This window comes from Myotis nattereri, assembly GCF_964212035.1.
Source record: "Myotis nattereri genome assembly, chromosome: 6".
Taxonomy (NCBI): Eukaryota; Metazoa; Chordata; class Mammalia; order Chiroptera; family Vespertilionidae; genus Myotis; species Myotis nattereri.
In genome coordinates this window covers 63,027,244-63,053,521 of record NC_138081.1, presented here as the reverse complement: position 1 = coordinate 63,053,521, position 26,278 = coordinate 63,027,244, and the positions used below count along the sequence as shown (strand labels likewise).

Below are 26,278 nucleotides of genomic sequence, written 5' to 3'. Positions count from 1 at the left end.
CCCTGCTACCCTCCTGTAGGTTGCCAGGGCTCGTATGCCAGGGAAGACCCCAAGCTCAGGTGCCGGGTGCCCGTGAGGAGCCTGCCCCGCACCTGCACAGCCTCTTCCGGGTGAGCAGGGCTGCAGCCACTGGGGACTGTAGGGGCCGGTCGGGCGCCCTGTGGGTTTGCACAGGGGCTGGTCTGTGAGGCTGGCCAGGAGAGAGCATGCTGTCCACCTGGCTTCTGTGTGGTGCTGGGTGGCCCAGTGGCCCACACTGTGCCCGGCCTGTAGCATCTGGCTGCACTCACTGCATCTCTGCATGGGGACTCGGGCGCCGTGACTCAGGTGGAGGGGGGTGCACGGGGGGCCGGGGGCCCAGGTGCTGCCCAGGGCCCAGTGATCAGCTGGGACCTGCCCTTCCACGCCAGACACTTGCACTTTGATCGCCGGCCAGGCCTAGGGACTGCATCCGTGCACATATTTCGTGCACCAGGCCTCTAGTTTGAGATATAAAAGAATGCCAATCATTATTATTATTGTTATTTTTTTAAAGTTACTTTTCACACACAAAATAATGCTATTTGACATGTGATGGGTTTATTATGTTTTGTTATGGAGAAGTTATTTTTTATAAAAATATGCTGTTTATATTAAGATGGGTTGGGTTTATTATTATCTTAATAAATTTATACATATTTCAAAGTATCACTTTCAGTTTTTATATGTGATAAATATTGGTAGATAGGACCCATATAAACAAGAGCTCTTTGGGATCGTCAATAATTTTTAAGATTGTAATGGGGTTCTAAGAGCAAATGTTTGAGAACTACTGAGTGAGCCTATTAGGTCCTTCATAATCTCACCTGACTTATCTTTCCAACTGTATTTGCCAACCTCTCCCTCCTCATCTATCTTCCCCTCTTTCCTCCACTATCTCCATGCCCAGCAGTGACTAATGACTTTCAGGCCCCCTAACAGTCTGCTTGTTTCCATGGTTCTTTTGCATGCCTTCTCTGCTACCCTATGTGTCAAGTTTTTAGTCCTTCTCTTACAACCAAGTTCAGTAGAAATTCCCCTGGAAAGTTAGTTACACCCTCCTTGGGGCTATGTGCAGAGCAGTGATCTTGAGAAATTATTTTGTATGAGATTGTCCACAAAACTGCTTTCTCTCTATGCTGCTGAGTCCTCAGGGCAAGAAGCAGTCTTCCTCCCGCTTAACTCTAAACTCCAGCAGCCAGCGTGGCTCCCAGTACATGCCGGTGCTCAATAAAGTCAAGAAAAGAAGAAGCAGGGAGGAATTTCAACTCTCTCCTGCTCTGACCTAATGACTCTGGGTCAGAAGGAGGGATCACAGTGGGTAGTGTGCAGGGAAGGCACTCCACAGAGATGAGATGTACTAGACAAAACAGCAGGTGCACACACAAACCCTAGCTGCCCAGCAGACACACAAACCTTCTTCTTTGCCCCAAACACTTCCAGAAATGTCTTCTAAGATAACCAGAGATCCCCTCTCACACACGTGAGCATGCACCCCCTCCCCTCCCAACAGGAAATCACTCAGAATCCAGCTGGTGTAGCCCCAGGTGGCACCATGAGGCCACTGCTCCCTGAGTGCAGGATCTTTGGAATGCACCTGTCTTAGCTATTCTGCCACCTTGGGACCAGATGGTAAATTCTATCACCAGCCCAACCACCTCTAAAGTACAATTATTGTGGTGCAGGGGTAGGGGGAGGCAGGGGACAAGGGAAAAGAAAACTTTATATTTAAATTATAATTCCCATTTTTTTAAAGGAAAAAAAATGATGGTAGGGGAGTGCTGGAATAATTTGCTTTTTAGCAGGAAAGAAAATTGCAGACAGAGGCACTTTCCTTATTTCTACAACTAACCTGGAGGCCAAAGTGTTTGTGACCCTCCCCCCCATCATCCAGGCCAGGTTTCTCTTGCTTTTCATCAGCATTCTAGCTGCTGCCTAGTTTAGCAAATCCTGTTTCCCAGTCCTCTTTCTCTACAAGCTAATGCAGGTGGTTTAGTTTTGTGTTTTTCTTTATGAAAAAAGTCTTCTTCAACTACTGAGGATGAATTTCAGACTACAGTTCTTATTTACCAACTGGATGGCAATTACATCAGAGTCCACTCAGATGAATGTACCAAAGAAATGAACCCGTACAAGTATTTTGTGTGGGGGTAGTAGTTAAATGATAGCTGACTGTTCTTTATTAGTAAACTAGTGGCCCTGTGCATGAAATTTGTGCACATTAAAAGGAGATTAATTAAAGGAAATATTTTACTATTGCTATTTGCCCTTTCTCTGTAGTACACGTGCCATTTCCAAAATAATCTACTGCCTCTTCCAAAGGGAGCCAATTCAGTCTCAATAGGGAAGTAAAATAGATAATGTTCTCTTCAATAAAGGATCCATTTAACTGTACCAATCATCAGTTAGCTCTATTGTTTGTGAGGCAGGAGAGATTGAGAAAACAAATAAAAAATGCCAGGGGCAAACTAGAAAGAGAGAATATGTTTTAAAACGTGAATGTATTTTAAATGAGCAAAACATGACTTCAAGAAAAGCATGTTTGGGACATTGGGCCAGTTTCGCCTCCTCTGGCCACGCTAAGCAGTTTTATTCTGAGCAGACAATTTGGTGTCTGAGCAGACACCAAATTCCTCTTGCCTATTATTTTGCCATTTTTTCATCCTGGCTTTTTGATGGCATCAACCAAATGTGTCTATTCTTAGGGGCTTAACTTTTATCTGCAATGTAGAATCTTCCACAGAACCCCAGAATCTCAGGTTTGCAGACACCTTCAAGGTCACTCGGATGATCAGTTTCCTTCTCCCATTAGATGCTTGGTTTTCTTCTCTATTTTATTTATGAGGAGGGAGAACTGAGACAACTTGGGGGAAAAGCATAGACATAATGAGATCAAACCATTTGTGTTAAACTACTAGAAAACGCTGAATGTTGCCCGTGCGATGTTGAACTGAACAGGAACAGACCGTATGTGCACGTGATGAGTCAACCCCGACTGGACACCCAATGTCAAATCCTGTAACACAGTGGCACACTATAAAACTTATGCAGGTCACTGCTTTTTCATGTTTAATTTTACATAACTTCATATCTATAGAAAGTTGGTCGGGATAGTTCAAAGACCTCATGTTTACTTTTTCCCAGATTTACAGTGACTAGTATTTGGCTCATTAGAGAGCACTTTGCTGACATCTTTATCCATAAATATTTAAGGGCTTCAAAGTAATACACTTTTTTATCAAAACACAAAGTTAACATAAAAACCATCAGAAGAAATTTTAAATACATGTTAACTACAAAGAAAAATAATCTGACTTCATTTTGCAGGAATTTATTGGTCTCTCATTTTTTTTTTATTTTTACTGTGGTTACTCCCAGACCCTACTACAGTGCCTGGCACACAGCAGGTGCTCAATAAGTACCATTAAATTAATTTCATAATGTGATGATGTGATACTATATTGACCGCATTTCTAAGCAAAGCATTTTTAAAATAAAGCAAAGACAATGACAGCAAAAATAGTCAGTCATTTCTTTATAACCTATAATTTATAATTCACCAGTTTCAAAAAGAGGAAAACCCTTTAGATGAAAAGGACTGCCAGGAAATCACCCTTTTAAAATGAGACAAAGCAGATGACAACATAAGCAAACAGACTTGGTTGGCCTCTCTCCTCACAGGTAGCGGTTTCGGATGTACTCCCGGTACACGAAGGAGTCTTCCTTCCCCAGGGGCTGCATGATACCTTCACTGGCCTGGATGTGGGCCTGGAAGATCTCAGTAGATTTTCTGTCCACTCTTGGTGGTTGAACTTCATAGATATTATCTTGTGAGAAAGCTGAGATGGGTGTTCTACAACAGAGAAGAGAAGAGAAGATGGCTACATTAAAGAAAATAAAGGAAGGACCACAGGGAGCAGGGGTCTCAATGCATCTGAGAGCTGCTGACCTTGAACATGCGGACTTAGCAGTAACGAGGGGGCTAGAGTGACCTCTGTCCCTCTGGGCTGGCTTCCTCCCCTGCCTAGAGGACAGAGCTGGGCCAGCACCTGCCCAGGGAGCCTTTCCTGAAGCACAGGCTGGGCAGGCACCCTCCTCTGTTCCCACAGCTGTGGGCACACCCATGTCTCTGCACCCGTCTCCCCCCTCACATGACTGGAGAAACTTCTGGTGGGGGCTGTAGGGACCATTTGCTCCTTGGCCACATACAGGCACTCTATCATTTTTTTGTATGTGTATATTGATTCTGTATTCTGCAACTTTATTAAATTTTTTTATTAGTTCTAACAGGTATCAATAGTTTTTTAAAGGAAGATTTAGTAGGAATCTGTGAAGTAGAAGATACTAGTAATTCCCATCTCACAGGCTGGTAAGAGGAATAAATGAGTTTATGCGTGTGAAGTGCTCCATTAGCACAGTGCCTGGCACACAATAAGTGCTCAGTAAACGTGAGCCATTGTTAATAACTATAGGTACATAATTCCTTGTCTGCAGTTCTGAAATCCTAAAAGCTTTAATGACCTAATGTTACTTTGCTGGTAGAACCTGACCCAATGGAAACTCATTTGGAGGCACAGCCTAACCTGAACTGACAATACTCATCTCACTTCTTCATGGGACTGTTACGGTATATGATGATCAGACAAGGCCTCGAATCACACTGGGGATATTATTATAAGGCCTATGTACCATCTTGGTATGCGAACATCCCCCAAATTCTGAATTCTGAAACACATCTGGCCTCAGGCTTTAGGATGAGGGATTGTGGATCTGTCATAGGCAGCTTCCTTCCTTTCTGAGGTGATCTGAAAAGCACCCAAGAATCTCTCTATTCAAAAACACTCCTCCATTCCCACCCACCTAGACCGCTATAGTGCGTGAAATTGCCATCCACCCCTTGGGGAAGGCGCTGCCTCCAAAAAGGCCTTGTCATAATGCAGCCAGGAGTCTGTCACACCCTCCACTCAAAGAAGGCTGGGCACCCACTAGTTATTACATTCTTAACTAGAGGCAGGTCCTCAAGGGATGAGTCAACCAAGTCAGGTGCGATGCGGAGTGAGTATGTGCAGAGGGTGGGTGGAAGGTTACGAAGAGGCCACCGATGGGGGAGGATGGTCATCTAAAACGGCGCCGTGAGGCACGGGGAGTGCAACTGCAGCACCCTGGACCGCTCAGCCCAGGCTGGGCCTCCACGGGGAGGGGAGCTCTCCCCATCAGGGCACCAAGATGACACAAAGACAAAGTCATCTTTGTCCAGGCTGGGGTCCCAGGAGCTAACCTCCGTCGTCTGCACCTTGGTAACATATTTAAACTCAAATCTGATATATAGTTTATGAAATACTCCCTTTTTTTCAAAGCACTCTTGGTAATGTCACGTAATCTCAGACTGGATCCTCATTTAATTAAACAAAAACCAAAGGATGAAATGGTTTACTCACAGTTTTTTTAAAAAAATCAATGGCCAAGGTGAAAGAATCCTGAGATTCTGAACCTCAGTCTGTACACCAGCCTGGCACCCCTGCTCTTCTTCAAGATAACAAAAGTCGCTGCTATTGTAATTGCTGTGGCTGACACATTATAATGGTGAGTAATTAGGATGAGTAATATATGAACTCTTCTCAGTTTTCCCTCACAAAAACACAGCAACTCTACCGTCATTTACATAATTCAAAGTGAGATGCTAGAATCCTTCAACGATTGATAATATTCAGTCAAATCATTGTAACCTGACCTTTAAAAAGGAGGCTCCACTAGCCTTTAGAGAGATTGTCATCAGAGCGCCAGCCACAGTAACGCCTCCTGAACCACACCCTCTCCGCCTGTCTGTCTCCTCCCTCTCACATCCCTCACATATATTATTTTGATTTTCGCACCCATCCTGGAATTATACTCTCCATCTTACAGATGGGACATTTAAAGTTCATTTTTACATAGGACGAATGGTTTCTATCCTGTCTTTGAAGCCAGGCCTTTGCCAGGAACCCTCTCTGGGTGAAATCACACCAGACGTCCAATGAATGGAGCAAGACACGGTCTGGGAACTAAATCTTAATGTAGCCAAGAAGGGAAAATGCCAGGTCACCAAAGGCCTCTGCTGAAGACACAGGCAGGCAGGCTGCAGGAGGTAGAGCCTGGAGCCCAGCGACTGCCTGGCCACGCACGGCCAGCACAACACAAACAGGGCCACAGACCAGCCACTGCCACCGGGTGCCTGGGCTTTCAGTGAGCAACCAGGAGTCCTCACCCTAGTTCTCAGTAAACTGCTTCACTGCGCATGGAGTCAAACCATTACAAACACTCTAAATACGAAATGCCGAACATGGGCCTTAAATGGCACCAGGCTGAGTGCTGGTGGAGTGTGTGTGTGTGGGGGGGGGAGGGGCGGGGGGGCGGGGGAGGGGGCGGGGGGGAGTTTCAGGGCTCCAACACTACCTCATCACAGTTTCAAAACAGTGTAGGGAGTCAGCAAATGTATCAACCTGCCCGCCCCCCCCACCCCCCCCCTCCTTTTTATTCTTCTAGATTCAGAGTCTATATTAAATAACAAAACTGTAATGTTAAAATGTTTATTAATGGATTTGGGCCAGAAAGAAGCTTAAGGCATATCTATAATGAGAATGAGATCCTCAGTCTTTTTTCTTTTGTTTTTTCAGAGAGAGGACAGGAGAGGGAGAGAGATACAAACATCCATGAGAGAGAAACATAGATCAGCGGCCTCCTACATGCCCCCACCTGGGGATCGAGCCCGCAACCAGGGCATGTGCCCTGGCCAGGAATCGAACGGGTGACCTCCTGGTGCATGGGTTGACACTCAACCACTGAGCCACACCAGCCGGGCGTGTTCCTCAGTCTCACGACAGCGGTTTTCCAAGTGTGGTCCCCAGACCGGCAGCATCACCTAGAAACTTGTTAGAAATGCAGGTTCTCAGGCTCACCCAGACCCACTGAATCGGAAACCCTGAGGGTGGGGAGCAGCAAAGGTGAAACAGGTCCTCCAGGTGGTTTTGATACTTGGTAAAGTTTAAGAATCTTTGGTCTAAGGAGACCAAAATTATCTAAAATGCCACACACACAAAAAATCTTTTTGTGGACAATGAGCAAAATTGAATATTTTAAAGCAAGGTATATCTTTTTGAATGATATATTATAACTAACTCTACTGAGAAAGCATCATTTAACATTTGTAAACATAACAATTATAACAACTATAAAGAGAAGCAGCAATATTAGATTCACCACACATTTGCTAATGATTTTTTTGTTGGCTTACACATATCCAAGGTGGGGAAAAAATACAAGAACATCCAAGACCCTCATAGGGCCTGCTGGTTGGCATTTTGTCTCTGAAGACACTGGGCAGAGATGGAAGTAAAACCACTAACATTCCCAATACTACTTGGAATTGCCTTTTTATTAGCTTACATGGCATCTGTTTCTGTATGGAAAAGAAAAAAAACAACAGTATTTAAACACTAAATGATGTGAAAATTTTCAGGCTCATTTCTTTTTATCTACAACTAGAGGCCTGATGCACGAATTTGTGCACAGGTGGGGTCCCTCTGGGTGGCCTGCAGGGATCGGGCCGAAACCCTCAGTCTAATGCTGCCTGCAGCTCCTATCAGCCGCTCCAGTCCCAGTCAGGAGAAGCTTGTGCTGCTGCAGCAGCACTTACCAGCCATGAGCCCTGCAGTCTGGTGTTTTCCCAGTGGGAATGGCCTGTGGGATGGGGCTGAAATCAGCTTTCCAATATCCCCTGAGGGGTCCCGGATTGTGAGAGGGTACAGGCCAGGCTGAAGGACCCCACTGGTGCACGATTGGGCCGGGGAGCGACCAAGGGAGGGCTCTAGGGTGTGTCCAGCCCATCTCACTCAGTCCGGATTGGCCAGACCCCAGCAACAAGCTAACCTACCATCTGAGCATCTGCCCCCTGGTGGTCAGTGCACATCATAGCGAGCGGTTGAGCAGCCTTACCATATCATTAGCATGTTACACTTTGATTGGCTGTTCTGTTGTTCTGCCGTTCTATTTGCATATTATCCTTTTATTATATAGGATACCTAGGTCCATCTTTGAAGAGAGCTCTGCATTTACCCTCAAGGAATGTTACAGTCTTGTTTAGAATAATGTACTTGTCAGCTCATTTGTGGGCTGCTTACCCCATACTGCTGGGTGCATTCAGACAGTGAGGCTGGATGGCACTTAGCCTTGACTGCAGTCCCCATTCACAGAAGGGCAGCCCTTCAGACAGAAATCCATTAGACACACCACATGTTTTTAAATAAAATCTTACTGGTGCCCTGCCATGCTCTTTCTTAAATGTGGTATTACTCACTTGGTTAAAATCTGACCATGTCTGATAATAACCATATCTCACACTTGGATGCAGAACTAATATTTGAGTCCCTTGTAAAGTTCAATTCCTGTTGAAGTAAAACTTTTTTTCTGACTTATACCCGGTAAACACATGTTGGTTTCACAAGAAAATATTTAATTGGTCAGATTGAAATGTCTTCTGAATTTAGTAATGTCATGATGATTTGCAGTTGGTAACAGAAGAACTAGATAATATTTGTATAATTTCAATAATTTTATATATGGTATGTGATACTTTTTCATATGTTAAAATCGTGCACTTTTCCTATCATTAGCATTTTGGCATACATCAAATCCCATGTGGCGTTTCCAGAAAATTGAGTAATGGTTCTAAATACAATATATTTCCCTTCGAGTGGTCCCTTCTGTTGCTACAACAAACTCCAAGTTTTCTCCCAACATGGCTGTTTTCACCTCACCAAATCATTCTTTGTCGGTCATGACCAAGTCACAGAATCGAAAGAATATCATAGCTGAATAAGACCTTACAAAATACCTCGGCCAACTCCTTTATTTGCAGATGACGGTCATCATTAGGTCATTTCTCTTGTTACTTTCTAGGAGAAAACTATAATTAAGGCATGTTCATGGCCATCAGATGCTGTGGGCTCAGTGGAACAAAACCTCAGCAAATGCTTGACTAGTACGAGCCCTTGATCATGAGTCTATTTGTCTTTCTGCCAGTTTTGTAATTTCTATTAGGAAATAATAACCCTTATCATCAAACAGGCAGATGGGCCTATGGTACACATTGCCATGAAATGGTTTTCTCTCTTTCTAGCCTTTAATATTTCTCAGGCCCTTGAGCCCTTAGTTTGTGGATGCCATTCTAACAGCTTATTTTTGTGACCATCCATTGCTTCTTTTGAGTCCCCTTGTTAGGATGCTTTTATCTTCACAAGTTACACATATACACAGAAGTCTAGTCATGAATCTATTCTACCAAGGTGATATAGTTGCTTTTTCATGTTGAAAAAAAATCAAGCTAATGTGCTTAGAGGTGGTGCCTGTAGGGCAGCAGAAGTACAACTAGCCTTCGGGACATTAAAACATGACTGCCAATCAGCTATACTGTTACTGCAGCGCATGGGAGACGGCTAGTATACCAAGGACCTTACCCCACTATCCAATTCGGGTGCTTTACTCATTCTTGCCTAATGGAATTTCATCGCTGCTAATAGCAATGGCAGTTGTATGTTTCCCATTCTCTCCCTTTTGGAATGAGGGTTTTTCTCTCCTTTTGCCATTGTATGTTGGGAGCAGACAGGCAATCTTTTTGTTTATAGGTCACTAGATTAGAAGCCCTCATCTGGGCCTGGTAAAGACAGCTGCATTAACCCCAGAGATCCTGGACTTTGAGTGGGATGCAATATCTTAGTGGGAGGGGGAAGGGGGTTCTACTTATAGCAAGAACATATTCATGGATAATTGGATAGTTAGAGAGGTAGACTGTGACAGATAACAGATTACTTTTTTAAAAATTCTTTATTGTTTAAAGTATTATATATAGTATTACCTATGTCTCCTTTGACCTCTCCCTGACCACCCCTACACCCTAGCACATGCCCTCACGCCCCTAGTGTCTGTGTCCATTGATTATCCTTATATGTATGCATACAAGTCCTTTGGTTGATCTCTTACCCACCCCACTCCCATGCCTTCCCTCTGAAGGTTGATGGTCTGTTCCATGCTTCTCTCTCTCTGGATCTATTTTTGTTCATCAGCTTATGTTGTTCATTATATCACACAAATGAGTGAGATCATGTGATATTTATCTTTCTATGACTGGCTTATTTCGTTTAGCACAATGCTCTCCAGGTCCATCCATGCTGTTGCAAATGGTAAGAGTTCTTTCTTTCTTATAGCAGCATAGTATTCCATTGTGTAGATGTACCACTTTTTTAATCCACTCATCTGCTGATGGGCACTTAGACTGTTTCCAAATCTTAGCTATTGTAAATGGTGCTGCTATGAACATAGGGGTGCATATGTCATTTCTGATTGGTGTTTCTGGTTTCTTGGGATAAAAAATTGAAGTTCCATTTTGAATTTTTTGAGGAAACTCCATACTGTTTTCCACAGTGGCTGCACCAGTCTGCATTCCCACCAGCAGTGCACGAGGATTCCTTTTTCTCCGCATCCTCACCAGCACTTGTTGTTTGTTGATTTGTTGATGATAGCCACTCTGATGGGTTTTGATTTGCTTCTTTTGGATGATTAGTGACTTTGAGTATTCCATATAATAAAAGCCTAATATGCTAAGTGTCCGGTTGTCCATTCAACCAATCAAAGCATAATATGCTAATGATATGCTAAGGCCGCTCAACCGCTTGCTATGATGTGCACTGACCACCAGGGGGCAAACACTCTGGTAGGTTAGCTTGCTGCTAGGGTCCAGCCAATCGGGACTGAGCGAGGAGCAGGCCCAAGCCATCAGTCGGACATCCCCCAAGGGGCTCCCGGACTGTGAGAAGGCACAGGTCGGGCTGAAAGACCTCCCCCATCCCCAACACACACACACACACACACACACACACACACACACGCATGCACAAATTTCGTGCACTGGGCCTCTAGTGTTTTCATGTCTCTTGGCCTTCTGTATATCTGCTTTCAAAAAGTGTCTATTTAAGTCCTTTGCCCATTTTTTGATTGGATTATCTTCCTTTTGTTAATAAGATGTATGAATTCCCTATAAATTTTGAAGATTAGGCCCTTATCGAATATAACATTGGCAAATATGTTCTCACATGCAGTGGGCTTTCTTATTGTTTTGTTGATGGTTTCTTTTGCTGTGCAGAAGCTTTTTATTTTGATGTAGTCCCATTTTTTATTTTCTCTTTAGTTTCCAATGCCCTAGGAGCTGTATTGGTGAAGAAATTGCTTAGGAATATGTGTGAGATTTTGTTGCCTTTGGATTCCTCTAGTATTTTTATGGTTTCCCATCTTACATTTAAGTCCTTTATCCATTTTGAGTTTATTTTTGTGGGTGGTGTAAGTTGGTGGTCTAGTTTCATTTTTTTGCATGTATCTGTCCAATTTTCCCAATACCATTTATTGAAGAGACTGTCTTGATTCCATTGTATACTCTTGCCTCCTTTGTCAAATATTCATTGAGCATAATGGCTTGGGTTGATTTCTGGGTTCTCTGTTCTGTTCCATTGGTCTATATGTCTGTTCTTGTGCCAGTACCAGGCAGTTTTGAGAACAGTGGCTTTGTAATACAGCTTGATATCTGGTATTGTGATCCCTCCAACTTTGTTCTTCTTTCTCAGGATTGCTGCAGCTACTCGGGGTCTTTTTTTATTCCAGATGAATTTTTGGAGAGTTTGTTCTAGGTCTGTGAAATATGCCATAAGTATTTTAATGGGGATTGCATTAAACAGGTTAGATTTCTTAATAGCCACTTGAACTCCCCTTCTAGCGTGCAGAGGCTCTAAAGCAAAAAATAATTTTGTTCCCTTCAATTCAGGTTCAAAATTTGATTTACATTCTACCCACCACTTGTACTACAGAAGGCTAAGATTTGGAACTGAGTCTTATGTAGAGAAGCAAGATGTACAGTGTCCGTTTTGCAGACTGTGGCAAAGGTGACAAGGTCCTGAGTTGGCCCCTGCAGTGGCAGCTTCCTGGTTATGGCTGGGGTGGCTGGTTTTTCAGCCAGCAGCCACGGTGATAGCTTCCTGATCAGGGCAGATGTAGCAGCCACTTCAAGAGTTTGCCACGTGGTTTTGGGAGTTGTTCCTGGAAGTTGGTCTACAGTCGGTTTCTTTGGCCCTCCTGTGATTCTGAGAACCACCTAAAACCCTATAATAAATCACTTTCTGTATAATAAACTACCTGGAGTTGATTATTTATTCCTGCAACTGAATTCTGACCACCATAGCCAGCCAAAGAGCAAAGCGAATCAGCTCCAGCTCTCTCTTGCTTTACCCAGGAGCAGGCAGCCAGGCTAGTGGGAAGGGGCCACTTGCAGCTACTGAAGGGACAGGCTGCCACAGCACGTATATGGATGGCAATGGAATACTTTAATGTCTAATGTCTTGGCCATAGTCATATATATTTTTATTGGTCCAGGTACAACAAATGACAGTGGTTTATATTCTCTTTGAAAACGAAAATGTTATTTGTGTTTCTAAAACAAGTTTTGGTTTTAGGGAAATAAAGCAGAATGCCTTTTGGACTTGAAACAGGTAAAATGTTGTCAATTTAGAGTGCAATTTATAAACTGTATGGTTTCCCTCCATCTGCAGAGCATATTATCTTTCTAGTTGTAAAATGAAATGCAGTTTTCCTCTGTTTTCTGTTTTGATGACAAAGACCGGGGAAGTGGCCAACAGTATCTGGTGCCACTGGCCACGGGGACTGGTTATCTTACACATCCTGGGTCTTTTCTGCCAATAAGGACAGGCTGCACATCACAGGCATAACAGCTGTTCTCAAAGGACAAAGAATGAGGAGAGCATCCGAACAGAGGACAGACCCAGGTGGGGAGTTAAAGGCTGAGGGGTCAGCAGGGCTCCATGTGCAAGGGTAGCCTGAAGAGGTATGTTGGAACCTGAGCAAGAAGAGACAGATGTGGGTATCCCTATGGGGGAGGGGTCTGCAGCCCAAGGGGATGAAGCAGGCATTCATGAGGGTGGGTGTCTCGCAATAGAGTCAGAGCCTGAATGGAGGGCATCCACATTTGGGAAAGGGTGGATGCAGTGGAGATGGGAGACTGGGTATGTACGGAGGAATGAATCAAATAAATAAATATAATATGGGTAACAGGAGCTCAATCTCTCACTGGAGAAGAAAACACTAAAATGGAAAGGAAAAAAGGTAGAAAAAAATGCTGGATACCTATAATTAGAGGTGTCAATATGAACTTAGAGATTTAAATATCCTCCTATATAATAAAAGGGTAATATGCAAATCAACCAAACAGCGGAACGACGGGTCGCTATGATGCACACTGACCACCAGGGGGCAGACGCTCAACGCAGGAGCCACAAGTCAGGTTGATGGCTGGCGAACACAGCAGCGGTGGTAGGAGCCTCTCCTGCCTCCGTAGCAGCGCTAAGGATGTCTGACTGATGGCTCCTGGACTGCGAGAGGGTGCAGGCCGGACGAAGAGACCCCACTCCCAAGTGCACAAATCTCGTGCACTGGGTCGCTAGTATTATATAATATACTATATATATACACATACACACACACATACATATATACACATACAAATATATAGTATATACATATATATGTACATATTTACATATACAGGTCTGCATATACTTACATATATATGTATATGTAAATGTGTGTATGTTCTATGAATGGTCCTGGCAACAGCAATGCCCCAATGCAATAGGCAAACCTAATGCCCAGATCTTGGCTTTATTACCATTTTCCACTAAAAGAAACCAGAGATCCTTAGAAAAATTACTGATTTCAGGGTTAGAGCAAGTACAGGACATGATGAGATTAGAACAACTTGTGCCAGAAATCAAGGATGTGCTCAAAAAATGATGAGGACATGTCCTAAGCACACACTAGCCAAGTTTAAGGCATCTTGTGAAATTTGGGACAATTTGAACATCAACATAAAAAATGATAGCAACAAATTATCCCCCATTGAATAACACAGGAGACCAAGATCTCACAATCAGAAATATAAATAAATAAATAAATAAATAAATAAGTTTAAAAGATCGATGAAGGAATATTTACATAGTTTCAAATTAACTCCCATAAAATATTCACAAATTAAAAGAGAAAATAAAAGAGAAACTGCAGAGTAGAAAAGCCCAGGAGATATCACTTTAATCAAGGGACTGAAATAAAGACCATTAATAATGGGATGAATTGAAATTGTGTGTCACCTGATAGGATGCAATGAAAAGAGCCCATGCTGCCAACTGGTGTGGCTCAGTGGTTGAGTATCAACCCATGAACCCAGGAGGTCACAGTTCAATTCCCGGTCAGGGCACATGCTGGGTTGTGGGCTTGACCCCCAGTGTGGGGAGTGCAGGAGGCAGCCAATCAATGCTTCTCTCTCATCATTGACGTTTTTTTCTCTCTCTTCCCCTTCCTTTCTGAAATAAATAAAAATATATGTATAGAAAAAATAAAAATTAAAAAAAAGAGGCCAGGATCACTTCTGTGCTATTCCTGCCTGTATTCATTATGTACTGTAAGCCAACAAACACTTATGTCAGAGTTTCTGGGGGTCAGGAATCTGGGAGTGGCTTCGTTGGGTGGTTCTGGTTCAAGGTTTCACAAGGTCAAAGTTAAGTTATTTGCCAGGGTAACAGTCAACTCAAGGTTTAACCGGGGCTGAAGAATCTACTTCTAAGCTTACTCAACATGGTTGGCAAGGCCTCAATTTCTCACTGGCTGTTGGCTAGACGCCTCAGTTTCTTGCCATTTGGGCCTATCCAAAGGGCTGCTCACAAGATGAAGCTTGCTTCCCCAAGAGCAAGTGATCCAAGAGATCACTTTTTAAAAAAAATATATTTTATTTTTTCTATCACCTTTTATCCCCTCTAGGTCCTCTTCCACCTCACCCATCCCCCTCTGCTAGAGATCACTTTTGTAACCTAATCACTTCTGCTATATGCTCTTGATACAAAAATGAACTCTGGCACGACGTGGGAAGAGACTGAGGGTGTGATAACAGGAGGTAGGGCCCATCTGAAGGCTGGCTAACACACTGCCAAAGACACACTGAAGCATGGTGGCAACCATGCCTGGTGGGAATTGCTGCTTAATATTTTAACCCTGCTGACTTGGCTTCTGTCGTTATTTGCTTGCTAAAACAATAGAAAAGTTACTTTGATTTTCTGAACTTATGTGTGCTATCCCAATCGATTGAATACTCCATTGTTGGTGGTTTGAATATCCCATTGATTGTGATCTTACTGGTTATCGAAGCACATTCTTCTGTACTTGGAAACCAGAACAGCACAATTATTCTAAATTGCCTCAGTGGCTCCAGATAATGTGTTTCCGTTGATTCAGTGATCCGAAGACCCAAAACTATAATTAATCTTTATAGATAACTAACTTGCTCAATTTTGCTTCTGTAACTGCTTTGTGCAAACCAGGTTCCTCATTCCAAACCCAAAGATGTAATCAATACCTTTGTGATTTTTGCCTATATAAATCTGGTGTTGCGGCTACTTAATCACTACGAGATTTGCGAGAGCAAAATGCCCCCTCGTAGTCCCGGATTTGAAATAAATTTGACTCCTTAATTCGACTTCTTGAGGCATCCTTGTGTGATTTGCGGGGTACATTACAACAACATAACCTGAAGATAATCATGGCAAACCCAGATTGAGGGCTATTCTACAACATAATTGGCTTGTATTTTTCCAAGTGTCATGGTCAGACCAGATGGCTTCACTAGTGAATCCTACCAAGCATTCAAAGAAGATTCCTGTCTTTCTCAAACTCTTCCAAAAAATTGAAGAAGAGGCAATACTTCCTAACACATTTTATGAAGTCAACATACCCCTGATACCAAAACGTGACAAGGATAACAAAAAAGAAAACTACAAACCAATATCTCTGATGAATATAGATGCAATAAATCCTAAACAGAATACAACAATATATTAAAAAAAATAATATGCCATGATCAATTGGGGTTCATTCCAGGGGCACAAGGATGGTTCAACATATGCGAATTGATCAATGTAATACTCCACACTAACAAAACAAAGGATAAGAATCATATGATTTAACAATAGATGCAGAAAAAGCATTTGACAAGATACAACACCTATTTATGATAAAAATACTCAATAACATGGGTATAGAAGGAAAGTATTGAAAGGGGGCAGAAATAGAATGTTAGGGAACCAGCTAGTATTTTAAGAAATATTAAACATGCTCTGTTAACTGTGATTGTTTTATTCTGATTAAAGAAGACACATTCTACCCTGGCTGGAGCTGACCTGGAGATACAGCCCTTCCGCCCCATTTGGAGCTGCCTATTATCATGGAAAGATGAACAACTTTGCTGCAGAAACCAGAATCGACAGCCCTTTGAAGGTCCCCAGCCCTTTTTGCACACCTGCAGGCCTTTGCAAACCACCGGCCTGCTTACCTGTTAATTGTCCATCTGGCACTCTCTTTGGCTATTTCCCTGTGTAACCCCAGCCCTTGCATATCACTAAGCCCTCTGAAGACCCCTAGTCCTTTTGCATATCTGTAAACTGCCCTTTTGCCTACTTTTCCTTTGAATTTCTATGTGTATATAAGCAGCTGGCTAATGGTGGGCAGCAGAGCAGATTTTTGTGGATAACCTGCTGCTCTCCCATCCTGCCAGCAGTATTGGAATAAACGCTCATATATGATTCAACCCTGTCTCTGCTTAATTGGCTCAAGTAGTGACAGGCAGCATGGACCCATTGTTTGTCCGGTTACAGTATCTCAACATAAGGTCATATATGAAAAACCCTTAGCCAATATCATACTCAATGGTGAAAAACGGAAATCTTTTCCTCTAAAATCAGGAAAAAGACAAGGATATCCACTCTCACTATTCTTATTCAACATAATTCTGGAAATCCTAGCCAGAGCAATCAGCCAAGAGCTGGAGGTAGCACACTGCTGGCTTCAAATTATACTACAGAGCTACTGACAGTTTTAGTTTGAATTTCCCTAACAACTAGGGAAATGCAAATCAAAACTACAATGAGATACCACCTCATACCTGTTAGAATGGCTATTATCAACAATATGGGTAATAACAAGTTGGAGAGGTTGTGGAGAAAAAGGAACCCTCATTCATGCTGGTGGGAATGTAAACTGGTACAGCCGCTATGCAGAACAGTATGGAGGTTCCTCAAAAAAACTACCAATACAGTTACTATATGACCCAGCAATTCTTCTTCTGGGTATCTACCCAAAAAACTCAAAAACACTTATTTGCAAAGATATGTGCACGTCTATTCACTGCAGCCAAGATATGGAGACAACCAAAGTGTCCTTTGAGAGCGGATTGGATAAATAAAGTATGGTACATATATACTATGGAATACTACTCAGCCATAAGAAAAAGTGAAATACTGCCATTTGCAACGACATGGATGGAACTTGAGAACATTATGCTAAGCAAAATAAGTCAGTCAGAAAAAGCTAAGAACTACATGATTTCAGTCATATGTTCCATATAAAACTGAAACTCAGAGACACAGATGGACAACAGAGTGATGGTTGCCAGAGGGAAGGGGGTGGGAGGGTAGTAGAGGGTAATGGAAGAAGATTTGACTTTGGATGGTGGGTCCACAATGCAATGAATAGATTATGTGTCATAGTAATATATACTCGAAGTCTATATGACCCTGTTAGCCAATGTCACCCTAATAAATTTAATTAAGAGTCATGGTCCTGAAAATCAGGGAAGACTGGGGGACTGTTCCAGAAGGAAGGAGACTACAGAGACATGACATTTAAATGCAACATGAGATGTTACACTAGAGCTTTTGGGGATTAATGATATTAATGAAACAACTGGCATAAACTTGAATGGGGTTTCAATAGCTTCATCAGAGGATTGGCTGGTAGTTTTGATGTTAATTTTCTGATTTTACTAGATTGTATTGTGATTTTGTAGAAGAATGTTCTTATTTACAGGTAGTACCGTAATACCTACTCAAATGTTAGGGAGAGACAGAATATGAGGTCTACAACTTACTCTCAAATTGTTTGGGGGGGAGGGGAATGTTCTTTGCTCTGTAATTACAGCTTTTAGATAAGTTGGAGATTGTTTCCAAATTTAAAATGTATATAAATGATAAAGACCTATGAGAGAAATTTTTTTTTTTATATATTTTATTGATTTTTTACAGAGAGGAAGGGAGAGAGATAGAGAGTTAGAAACATCGATGAGAGAGAAACATCGATCAGCTGCCTCCTGCACATCTCCTACTGGGGATGTGCCCGCAACCCAGGTACATGCCCTTGACCGGAATCGAACCTGGGACCTTTCAGTCCGCAGGCCGACGCTCTATCCGCTGAGCCAAACCGGTTTCGGCCTATGAGAGAAATTTAAAATTGTCTAAGTTAAAGTAGAAAATCGTACTTCTATTAGGTAGAATTATGTAACATTGATATTTTTGTAGGTCAATATGTGTGCATATTGGTAATTTCATATGGTTCAACTTAATACAGAAACTCCCAACAAACTAATCAACATCAAAGATAATGAAATTACGGATTTCAAAAAATGTAAAACAATGCTTTGTCCAGAATCCCCAGCATCTGCATCTCTGCAGCCCCCGTTCCGTCAGCACAGAGAAGCTGCTGGAGACTCAGATCTTAGAAACAATATCTTAATTTCATATTCCCTTTCAGGTCCTATTTCTTTGTACCCCTTTATAACATTTTTAAAAGAATGGTTTCTACTCCCCATGTCCTCTCAATCACTTCCCATTTTTTCCTAAATTCACTCCAAGTGGGCTTGCAAAGTTACTGCCCATAAACATTTCCTCATAAAGGCCATCAACAGCCTTCCAGTTAATTTTTCTGTATTCAACAATGCTGCCCACACCTTCCTTCTTTTTTTTTAAAATCCTCACCGGAGGATATGTGTTTTTTAAATTGATTTTAAAGAGAGAGGAAGGGGGGGGTGAGAAGAGAGAGAGAGAGAGATATGTTAACTCCCATGTTTGCCCTGATGGGATTGAATCTTGAAATCTGGGTATGTTCCCTGACCAGGAATCAAACCTGCAACCTTTTTAGTGTGTACGAGGAGGACGACGCTCCAACCAACTGAGCCACCAGGCAGGGGCCCACTCCTTCCTTCTTGAAACATTTTCTTCTCTTGGCTTCTGTAAAACCACACTTCTTTTCAATTTCTTATTTCTCTCTTTGTTTACTTCCTTGCCCCCTATAAGTTATCCTCCAGAAAGTACCCATAGTTATCTTTTAGAGATGTGAATCAGAGCCTTCCACTCTTTACCGAAAATCCTTCAGCGTCTTCCCACTGGACAGAATAACGGCTAAGCTCCTGAGGGCTCTGGCCCCTACCTGTGCCTGACTCCATCCATGCACACTCCTCTGGGCCTCTCATTCAGCCTTCTGCTTGCATCTCAAACATGCCACGCTGGCCCTTGCCCTGGTCTTTTTGTGCATGTTCTCTCTGCTTCGAACACTCTTCCCAGTCATCTCTGGCCTCCTTTTCATTCAGGTCTCAGCTTGAACGTGACCTCCTCAAAGAGACTTTCCTTCACATCCTAATCTAAAACAGATCACTCTCACATATGAAAACATGCTCAAAGTCACTAATCATCCGAGAGATGCAAATCAAAACAACAATGAGGTACCATCTCACACCTGTCAGACTGGCTATCATCAACAAATCAACAAACGTCAAGTGCTGGAGAGGATGTGGAGAAAAAGGAACACTTGTGCACTGCTGGTGGGAATGCAGACTGGTGCAGCCACTATGGAAGACAGTATGGAGTTTCCTTAAAAAACTGAAAATGGAACTCCCATTTGACCCTGTGATCCCACTTCTAGGAATATATCCCAAGAAACCAGAAACACCAATCAGAAAAGATATATGCACCCCTATGTACATAGCAGCACAATTCACCATAGCTAAGATCTGGAAACAGCCTAAGTGTCCATCAGTAGATGAATGGATTAGAAAACTGTGGTACATCTACACGATGGAATACTATGCTGCTCTAAAAAGGAAGGAACTCTTACCATTTGCAACGTCATGGATGGAACTGGAGAGCATTATGCTAAGTGAAATAAGCCAGTCAATGAAGGAAACATACCACATGATCTCACTCATTCATGGATAATAGAGAACATTATAAACTTTTGAACAATAATAGATACAGAGGCAGAGCTGCCTCAAACAGATTGTCAAACTGCAGCGGGAAGGCCGGGGAGGGTTGGGGGGCAGGAGGTAGGGGGGTAAGAGATCAACTAAAGGACTTGTATGCATGCATATAAGCATAACCAATGGACATAAGACACTGGGGGATAGGGGAGGCTGGGGGACTGTCTAGGGCGGGGGGATAAAATGGACACATATGTAATACCCTTTGTAATACTTTAAGCAATAAAAAAAAAAATACTAAAAAAAAAAAATAAAACAGATCACTCTCTTCCATCACCCTGGTTTGTGTTGCTCAGGGCATTTATTGAACATGTAATTGTCTTCTTTATTAGTTCAGTGTTTGTCTGCATACCCCAGAACATAAATCCCCTGAGGCACCTTGTCAGGCTTGTTCTTTATCGTATCTCCACTGTCTCTAAGAGTGCCTAACACATAGCAGGTACTTAATAAATATTTGGTGACTAAATGAATCACCTATTTTTTTGTTTCAAACTGCTAATGATCCCAACCACCGGATGTCCCATGGCTGTGACACTGGTAACTGCAGAATCTTAGCGATGACCTTCCTTCCGAATCATCTTGTCCAACCTCAGGTCAATGAAGAGACTCTCCGCAGCAGTGCTGACGGGCCATCCAGCCTCTGCTTTAGGCCGCTCGGCTCTGGGACAACTCATGCCTTTGACCTAATGGAAGGTTTACACACCATTGTTGACAGCTCTACTTATTGAAAGATTTTCTCTTCAGTGGCCTTCAATCTTCCTCCCTGTATGTTCCCCATACAGGTCCCAAAGTAACTCAAAAAGGCCCTGCCTTCACCTATTACTTGAGGGACTGATCACACGATTTCTAATTCTCTTTGCTGAGGTAAATACTGCCAGCTATCTCAGCACTTCACGTGACATGAAAAATGAACCAACACTGCACATGAGAAAGGTCTCCAAAATTTTAGCGGCTTAGTTCTAAAAATAAAAAATAAAAATAAAATAAAAATTTTCTAAGCATTTTATCTAAATAATGAAGTGTAAGAGTGCTTTTGGGTATTCGGAGAGCATGATCTCATTTCTCTCGACTGTTTTTCTGTTCTCTTGATGGCTGGCTTCTCTACAGCACACTCTTTAGAAGGGCAACAATCACACAGCCAGGCCCACAAGCATTTTTCCTGAGGACAAAGACTTATCTTTTCCAGAATACAATTTGTGGGTCTTCATTCTCACCTCTGAATACATTTTACATTTTACTAAGATGAGAGAGAACCCTCCCCAATGTAACTGTCTGCTAATGAGCTTTGCGGAGGGCATTAAACAGTTTATTCTACAAGTAAGGAAAGTTTGGATATTACTTCTCTTTGGGCTTTCAATGCATGCCTAGTGCAGGAGGAAGCACGTCTGCTGTGGTTAGGCATCTGGTGCAGATCTGTATCCTGCCTGTGACTTCCACAATAAAGTAAGCACTCTAAGTATTATAGCATGAAGGAGTTAGTGGGTGAATAAAGGAAGCGATGAACCAGAAGATGTCAGAACGAGTGCTCTAGTCCAAGCCCTCATTTTACAGAGGGAGCATGGGAAGGACAGGGCAGGACCATCGCTCAACAACGTCAGATGTGAGATCAGACCCACTGGCTCCCGATTCTCAGGCTCTGGCTCCTTTCCATAGGTTCGTGCTGCCTCTCCTATGGGGCACCTGTGCGAATGAACTAACAGTTTACTGGGAAAGTATAAAATTTGGGGGGGGGGGTTGTTTTCAATAACTAAATCATTGTGAATGACTTCTTCACATCCAGGTCCCCCAGCATGATCATTTTAAGCCAATCACAGCCCATGGCCCTTGGCAATGACAAGTTTAGGGATGAGCACGTGACCCAATCCTGGCCATTGAGGCATGAGAAGTCCGCTGGGCAGACGGTGGGACTCCTTGCTCCCAAGGAGGAGACACAGGGAAAGTGTCCCTTTCTCCCTTAGGCACGGCCGTGTCTGACTGTGGAACCTGGGCCTGCCCTAGCCATCCTACTAGCAGTCTGAGGACAGGAGAGCAAAGAGATGGAAAGACACTGGGCACTTTATGATCCTTTGAAGCTCCTGAATCAACCAGCTCTGGAACCTGTGTGTAATCTTCAGTGAAGTCAAAGCTGTACATTATCCTAGAGGTGAAACCAGCTGTTAGATGTTCTGTTATTTGGAGCAGAAAGTATCTTACGAGGCCCAAACAATTTTTTGATAGAAGCCTTTTAAAATAATATTTGCTTCTGCAATTCCTCTAAATAAGCATAAAAAATAAACATTGATTCAACCAGTCAAGAACATCGTTTTGCTGGCAAGGACTGAGACAGGCTAGAATGTGGTAGTGCCTTGGCTGCCTCAGTGCTGCATACTGACATAAATGGTCACCTATTCGATGCCTTTTAGTGTCAGGACACTTTATCTCTCAAAAACATTACCAAGGACCTCAGTAAGCTTTGGTTTATGTGATGTTGTATCTACTGAAATTTACTGTATTAGGAATTTAAAAATATTTATTAACGTCTTTAAAAATAACAATAAGCCCAAAATGGACATAATGTGACATATTTTAAAGAAAAATAACCATATTTTCTAAAACAAAAACAAAAATTAGTGAAAGGGATAGCAATGTTTTACATGTTTGCAAATCTCTTCAATGTCTTATTTAATACAAAACAACCAAATTCTCAAATCTGCTCTGAAATGGTCATGACATGTTGTTTTGGTTAAAGTATATAAATTAAATCTGACTTTAGAGGGATATAGCTGGAAAAGGAAGCATTTAGTAGCCCTTCCAAATGACCGTGGATACCTTTCTTTGATATTACACCAACATTTGACATGTTTCTGAAAGGTTAGTTGCAATGTGGAATCTGAAACCATACCAATAAACTTTTCATATGATTTTATCTTAAAATCCACTGGTCTATCTTGCACTTGGAATACATTTTCTTATCCATGGATGATTTTTAAATAGCATGCATTGGTCATTTGAACAGTATTGGTTCATGGAGTTATGAACATCTTCCAAATGGTAACAATTTCATTATACAATACTAGAGGCCTGGTGCACAACATTCGTGCACTCGGGCGGGGGGAAGGAGGTTGTGCTGCTGCAGAGGTGGGGGAGGCTCCCACCACCACCGCTGCGCTCACCAACTGTGAGCCCTGCTTCTGGCTGAGCAGTGCTCCCCCTGTGGGAGCACACTGACCACCAGGCGGCAGCTGCTGCATTGAGCATCTGCCTCCTGGTGGTCAGTGCGTGTCACAGTGACCGGTCGTTCTGCTATCAAGCTGAAACTGGCTCTCCAACATCCCCTGAGCGGTCCCAGATTGCGAGAGGGTGCAGACCAGGCTGAGGGACCCCACTGGTGCACAATCGGGGCCAGGGAGGGATGTGGGAGGTTGGCCAGCCAGGGAGGGACTGTGGGAGGGCTCCAGAGTGTGTCCGGCCTGTCTCGCTCAGTCCCAATAAGCTGGACCCCAGCAGCAAGATAACTTACTGGTTGGAGCATCTGCCCCCTAGTGGTCAGTGCACGTCATAGCGACTGGTTGACCAGTCAAGTGTTTGTCCCCTAGAGGTCAGTGCACATCATAGCAAGCAATTGAGTGGCCTTAGCATATCATTAGCATACTACACTTTGGTTGAGCAGTCGACCGGACACTTAGCATATTAGGTTTTTATTATATAGGATTTAAAAAATCACACTTATTAAGATTGCTACCAATCTCATCAGAAAAACCTTCAAGTAGTGTTCATGATGGTGGATACAAGTTTTACAAAATTTTGATTTTGGCTTATCGTTGTAGACAAAAACTCTCAATTGGTTTTCTTAAAGTAAAAGGCTTATTTTGTTCATTTCTTTAGAAAGTGTCTGCCAAATACGTAAGTCTGAAGAACCACAGCTTGTCTGTCATCATTACTTCAATTGGTGTTCATGAAAAAAGTAGCAAGTCCAGCTCACAACTTTGACAATCTTACAAGTGCTTTTCCTTGAGACAACCATCATATTTTGATAGTCAATCAGAGTATTTTATGTAGTATGTTTCCTGTTTTGTCACAATAAATACTAAAAAGACATGCATTCGAGAGTTGATACTTAATTTTTATTGCTTCATCAAGGACTTGTCAGTGGCTAGCCTGCCTCCCTCCCTTCTCTCTCTCTCTCTCTCTCTCTCTCTCTCTCTCTCTCTCTCTCTCTCCTATAAGTGTGTAGCAGTGAAGATAATGATCGCCCACTGAAAGGGTCTCAAGACCCCCAGGAGTTTGCAGATCATACTTTCAAACTCACTGCTTTATGTTTATCTTTCCCCTTTTTTCTTTTGGTGACAACCAGCTAGATGTCACTATTTGTTACTGTCCATGCCCCTGTGGGAGGCTCCCCCAGTTTTAGCTGCGGCCAATAGCAGTATGGGTTGGGGAAATTCCAGCTGTCTGGCTCAGGAATCGCATGTTATTGCACTTAGTGTTTAAGTCTCAAAGAAATGAATTTGAGTCCTAGCTTTGTCATTTAAAGGTTTTATAACTCTGAGCTGCTGACCTATTCCAGGCTTTATTTTCTTATAAAAATCAGAGGACTGAATCCAAAGATCTCTAGGCATTTTCCAGTTCTCGGATGTGATGGTCCTGATAGGTGCTAAACGCATGCTAATAAGATATTCTCAGAACAGCATCTAGCCCCTCTCTACACAAGTTTGATTATATATTTGTATCTCTAGAAGCCATTATAGGCAGGCTTTGGGAAGAAAGATGTATATGAAAAATCCAGATGATACCAATTCATGTACTTATTATAAGACTGTTGAGAAACACCCAAGATTCCAAATGTGTAAAAAAAAAAAAAAAAAAATTAAAGGCTAAGCTGAAATAATAAATTTAAACTAGTAAACAATAAATTCAATTTAATTATATCATCAACATGATCTATAAACAAACCAACCAATAACTGATTTTGCTTCAGGAGAAAACTGAGAAGAGTATTGCCTACTGTGTTAAAAATGTTCAAAACAAGTAAAAACAAAATATTTGGGCCAATAATAATGAGTTGAAAGCATGTGTGTGGGACAAAGTTACTAGTCTGAGAAACTTCAAATATAATCCTTTTTAGAGTTCCCCAAAAGATACCTAAAATAACATTTTAGTTATCTGCCAAATAACTTCTCCAATCTGCTAAATATTTACTGATGCTTCTGAGATTATCAGAATGTTTTTCCTACTTCTATTCTATTATTAAAATTAAATGTATCCAAACACACTAACTGTTTTAGTCAATCTATTTTCCTGTTTTCTCACCACCTGATAAAGAAACTACCAATTTAGCTATTCATCTTTTGAAACAAACCTAAAGGAGTTTTATTTTCAAAAAGTATTCCTTTGATGTACAATGCTTAAAAAGCACCAACTGACTTTATTTTGACATTAAGTAATGAATTTTAATAATTATAAGTGACAAAATAAAAAGGTTAACAATATCAGGATAGTCTCAATCCCTCTTTGTTTTTTTCTAGATTAAGAACAAGATACATTTTATTCAGATATTTTGGGGCTTAATTGTGTTTGGGTGACACCATGCACACAGAATAGACACTGTGACCCTTCACTAATGGATGTAAACCACCTTACAAAGAGTGTTTTGCAAGCTAATGAGAAGTGTGCTTGAGAGGGAAGATTTTTAAAAATGTAAAAATTTTCATTCTTTGCAACTGAGATCAAACTGCCATAATTTTTTTATTATAAGATTTCAAGCGTAAATTACATATAAAAAATAAAGCAAAATTTTTAGAGCTTCTTGTATTTGGAAACAACAGGTAAATGAAAATCAGGAAATCAGGGTTTTAATTCTAGGTATGTTGTTCAAGGGACTCCGAGAGCTAGTTACATTACAGGGGAAACTAGATAATCACATGTAAAATAATGAAAACAGACCCCAAACTTACACCTCACACAAAAACTAACCCAAAAGAGACTAAAGACTTAAATGTAAGATGTGAAACCATAAACTGCTTACAGAAAACGGAGGGGGAAGGCTCCTGGAAACTGGTC

At 42.0% G+C, this 26,278-nt stretch overlaps 1 protein-coding gene across 1 annotated transcript in view; it reads right to left on the bottom strand.

Moving 5' to 3' along the window:
* Positions 1 to 3,543: 3,543 nt before the first annotated feature.
* The window catches only part of FIG4 (FIG4 phosphoinositide 5-phosphatase), a 99,392-nt gene continuing 76,657 nt past the window's right edge, over positions 3,544 to 26,278 (bottom strand). Inside the window, exon 23 of the mRNA XM_081093863.1 lies at positions 3,544 to 3,871. Coding sequence (XP_080949989.1) covers positions 3,694 to 3,871 — 178 coding nt within the window. The 3' untranslated portion in view covers positions 3,544 to 3,693. The remainder of the gene's footprint in view (positions 3,872 to 26,278) is intronic.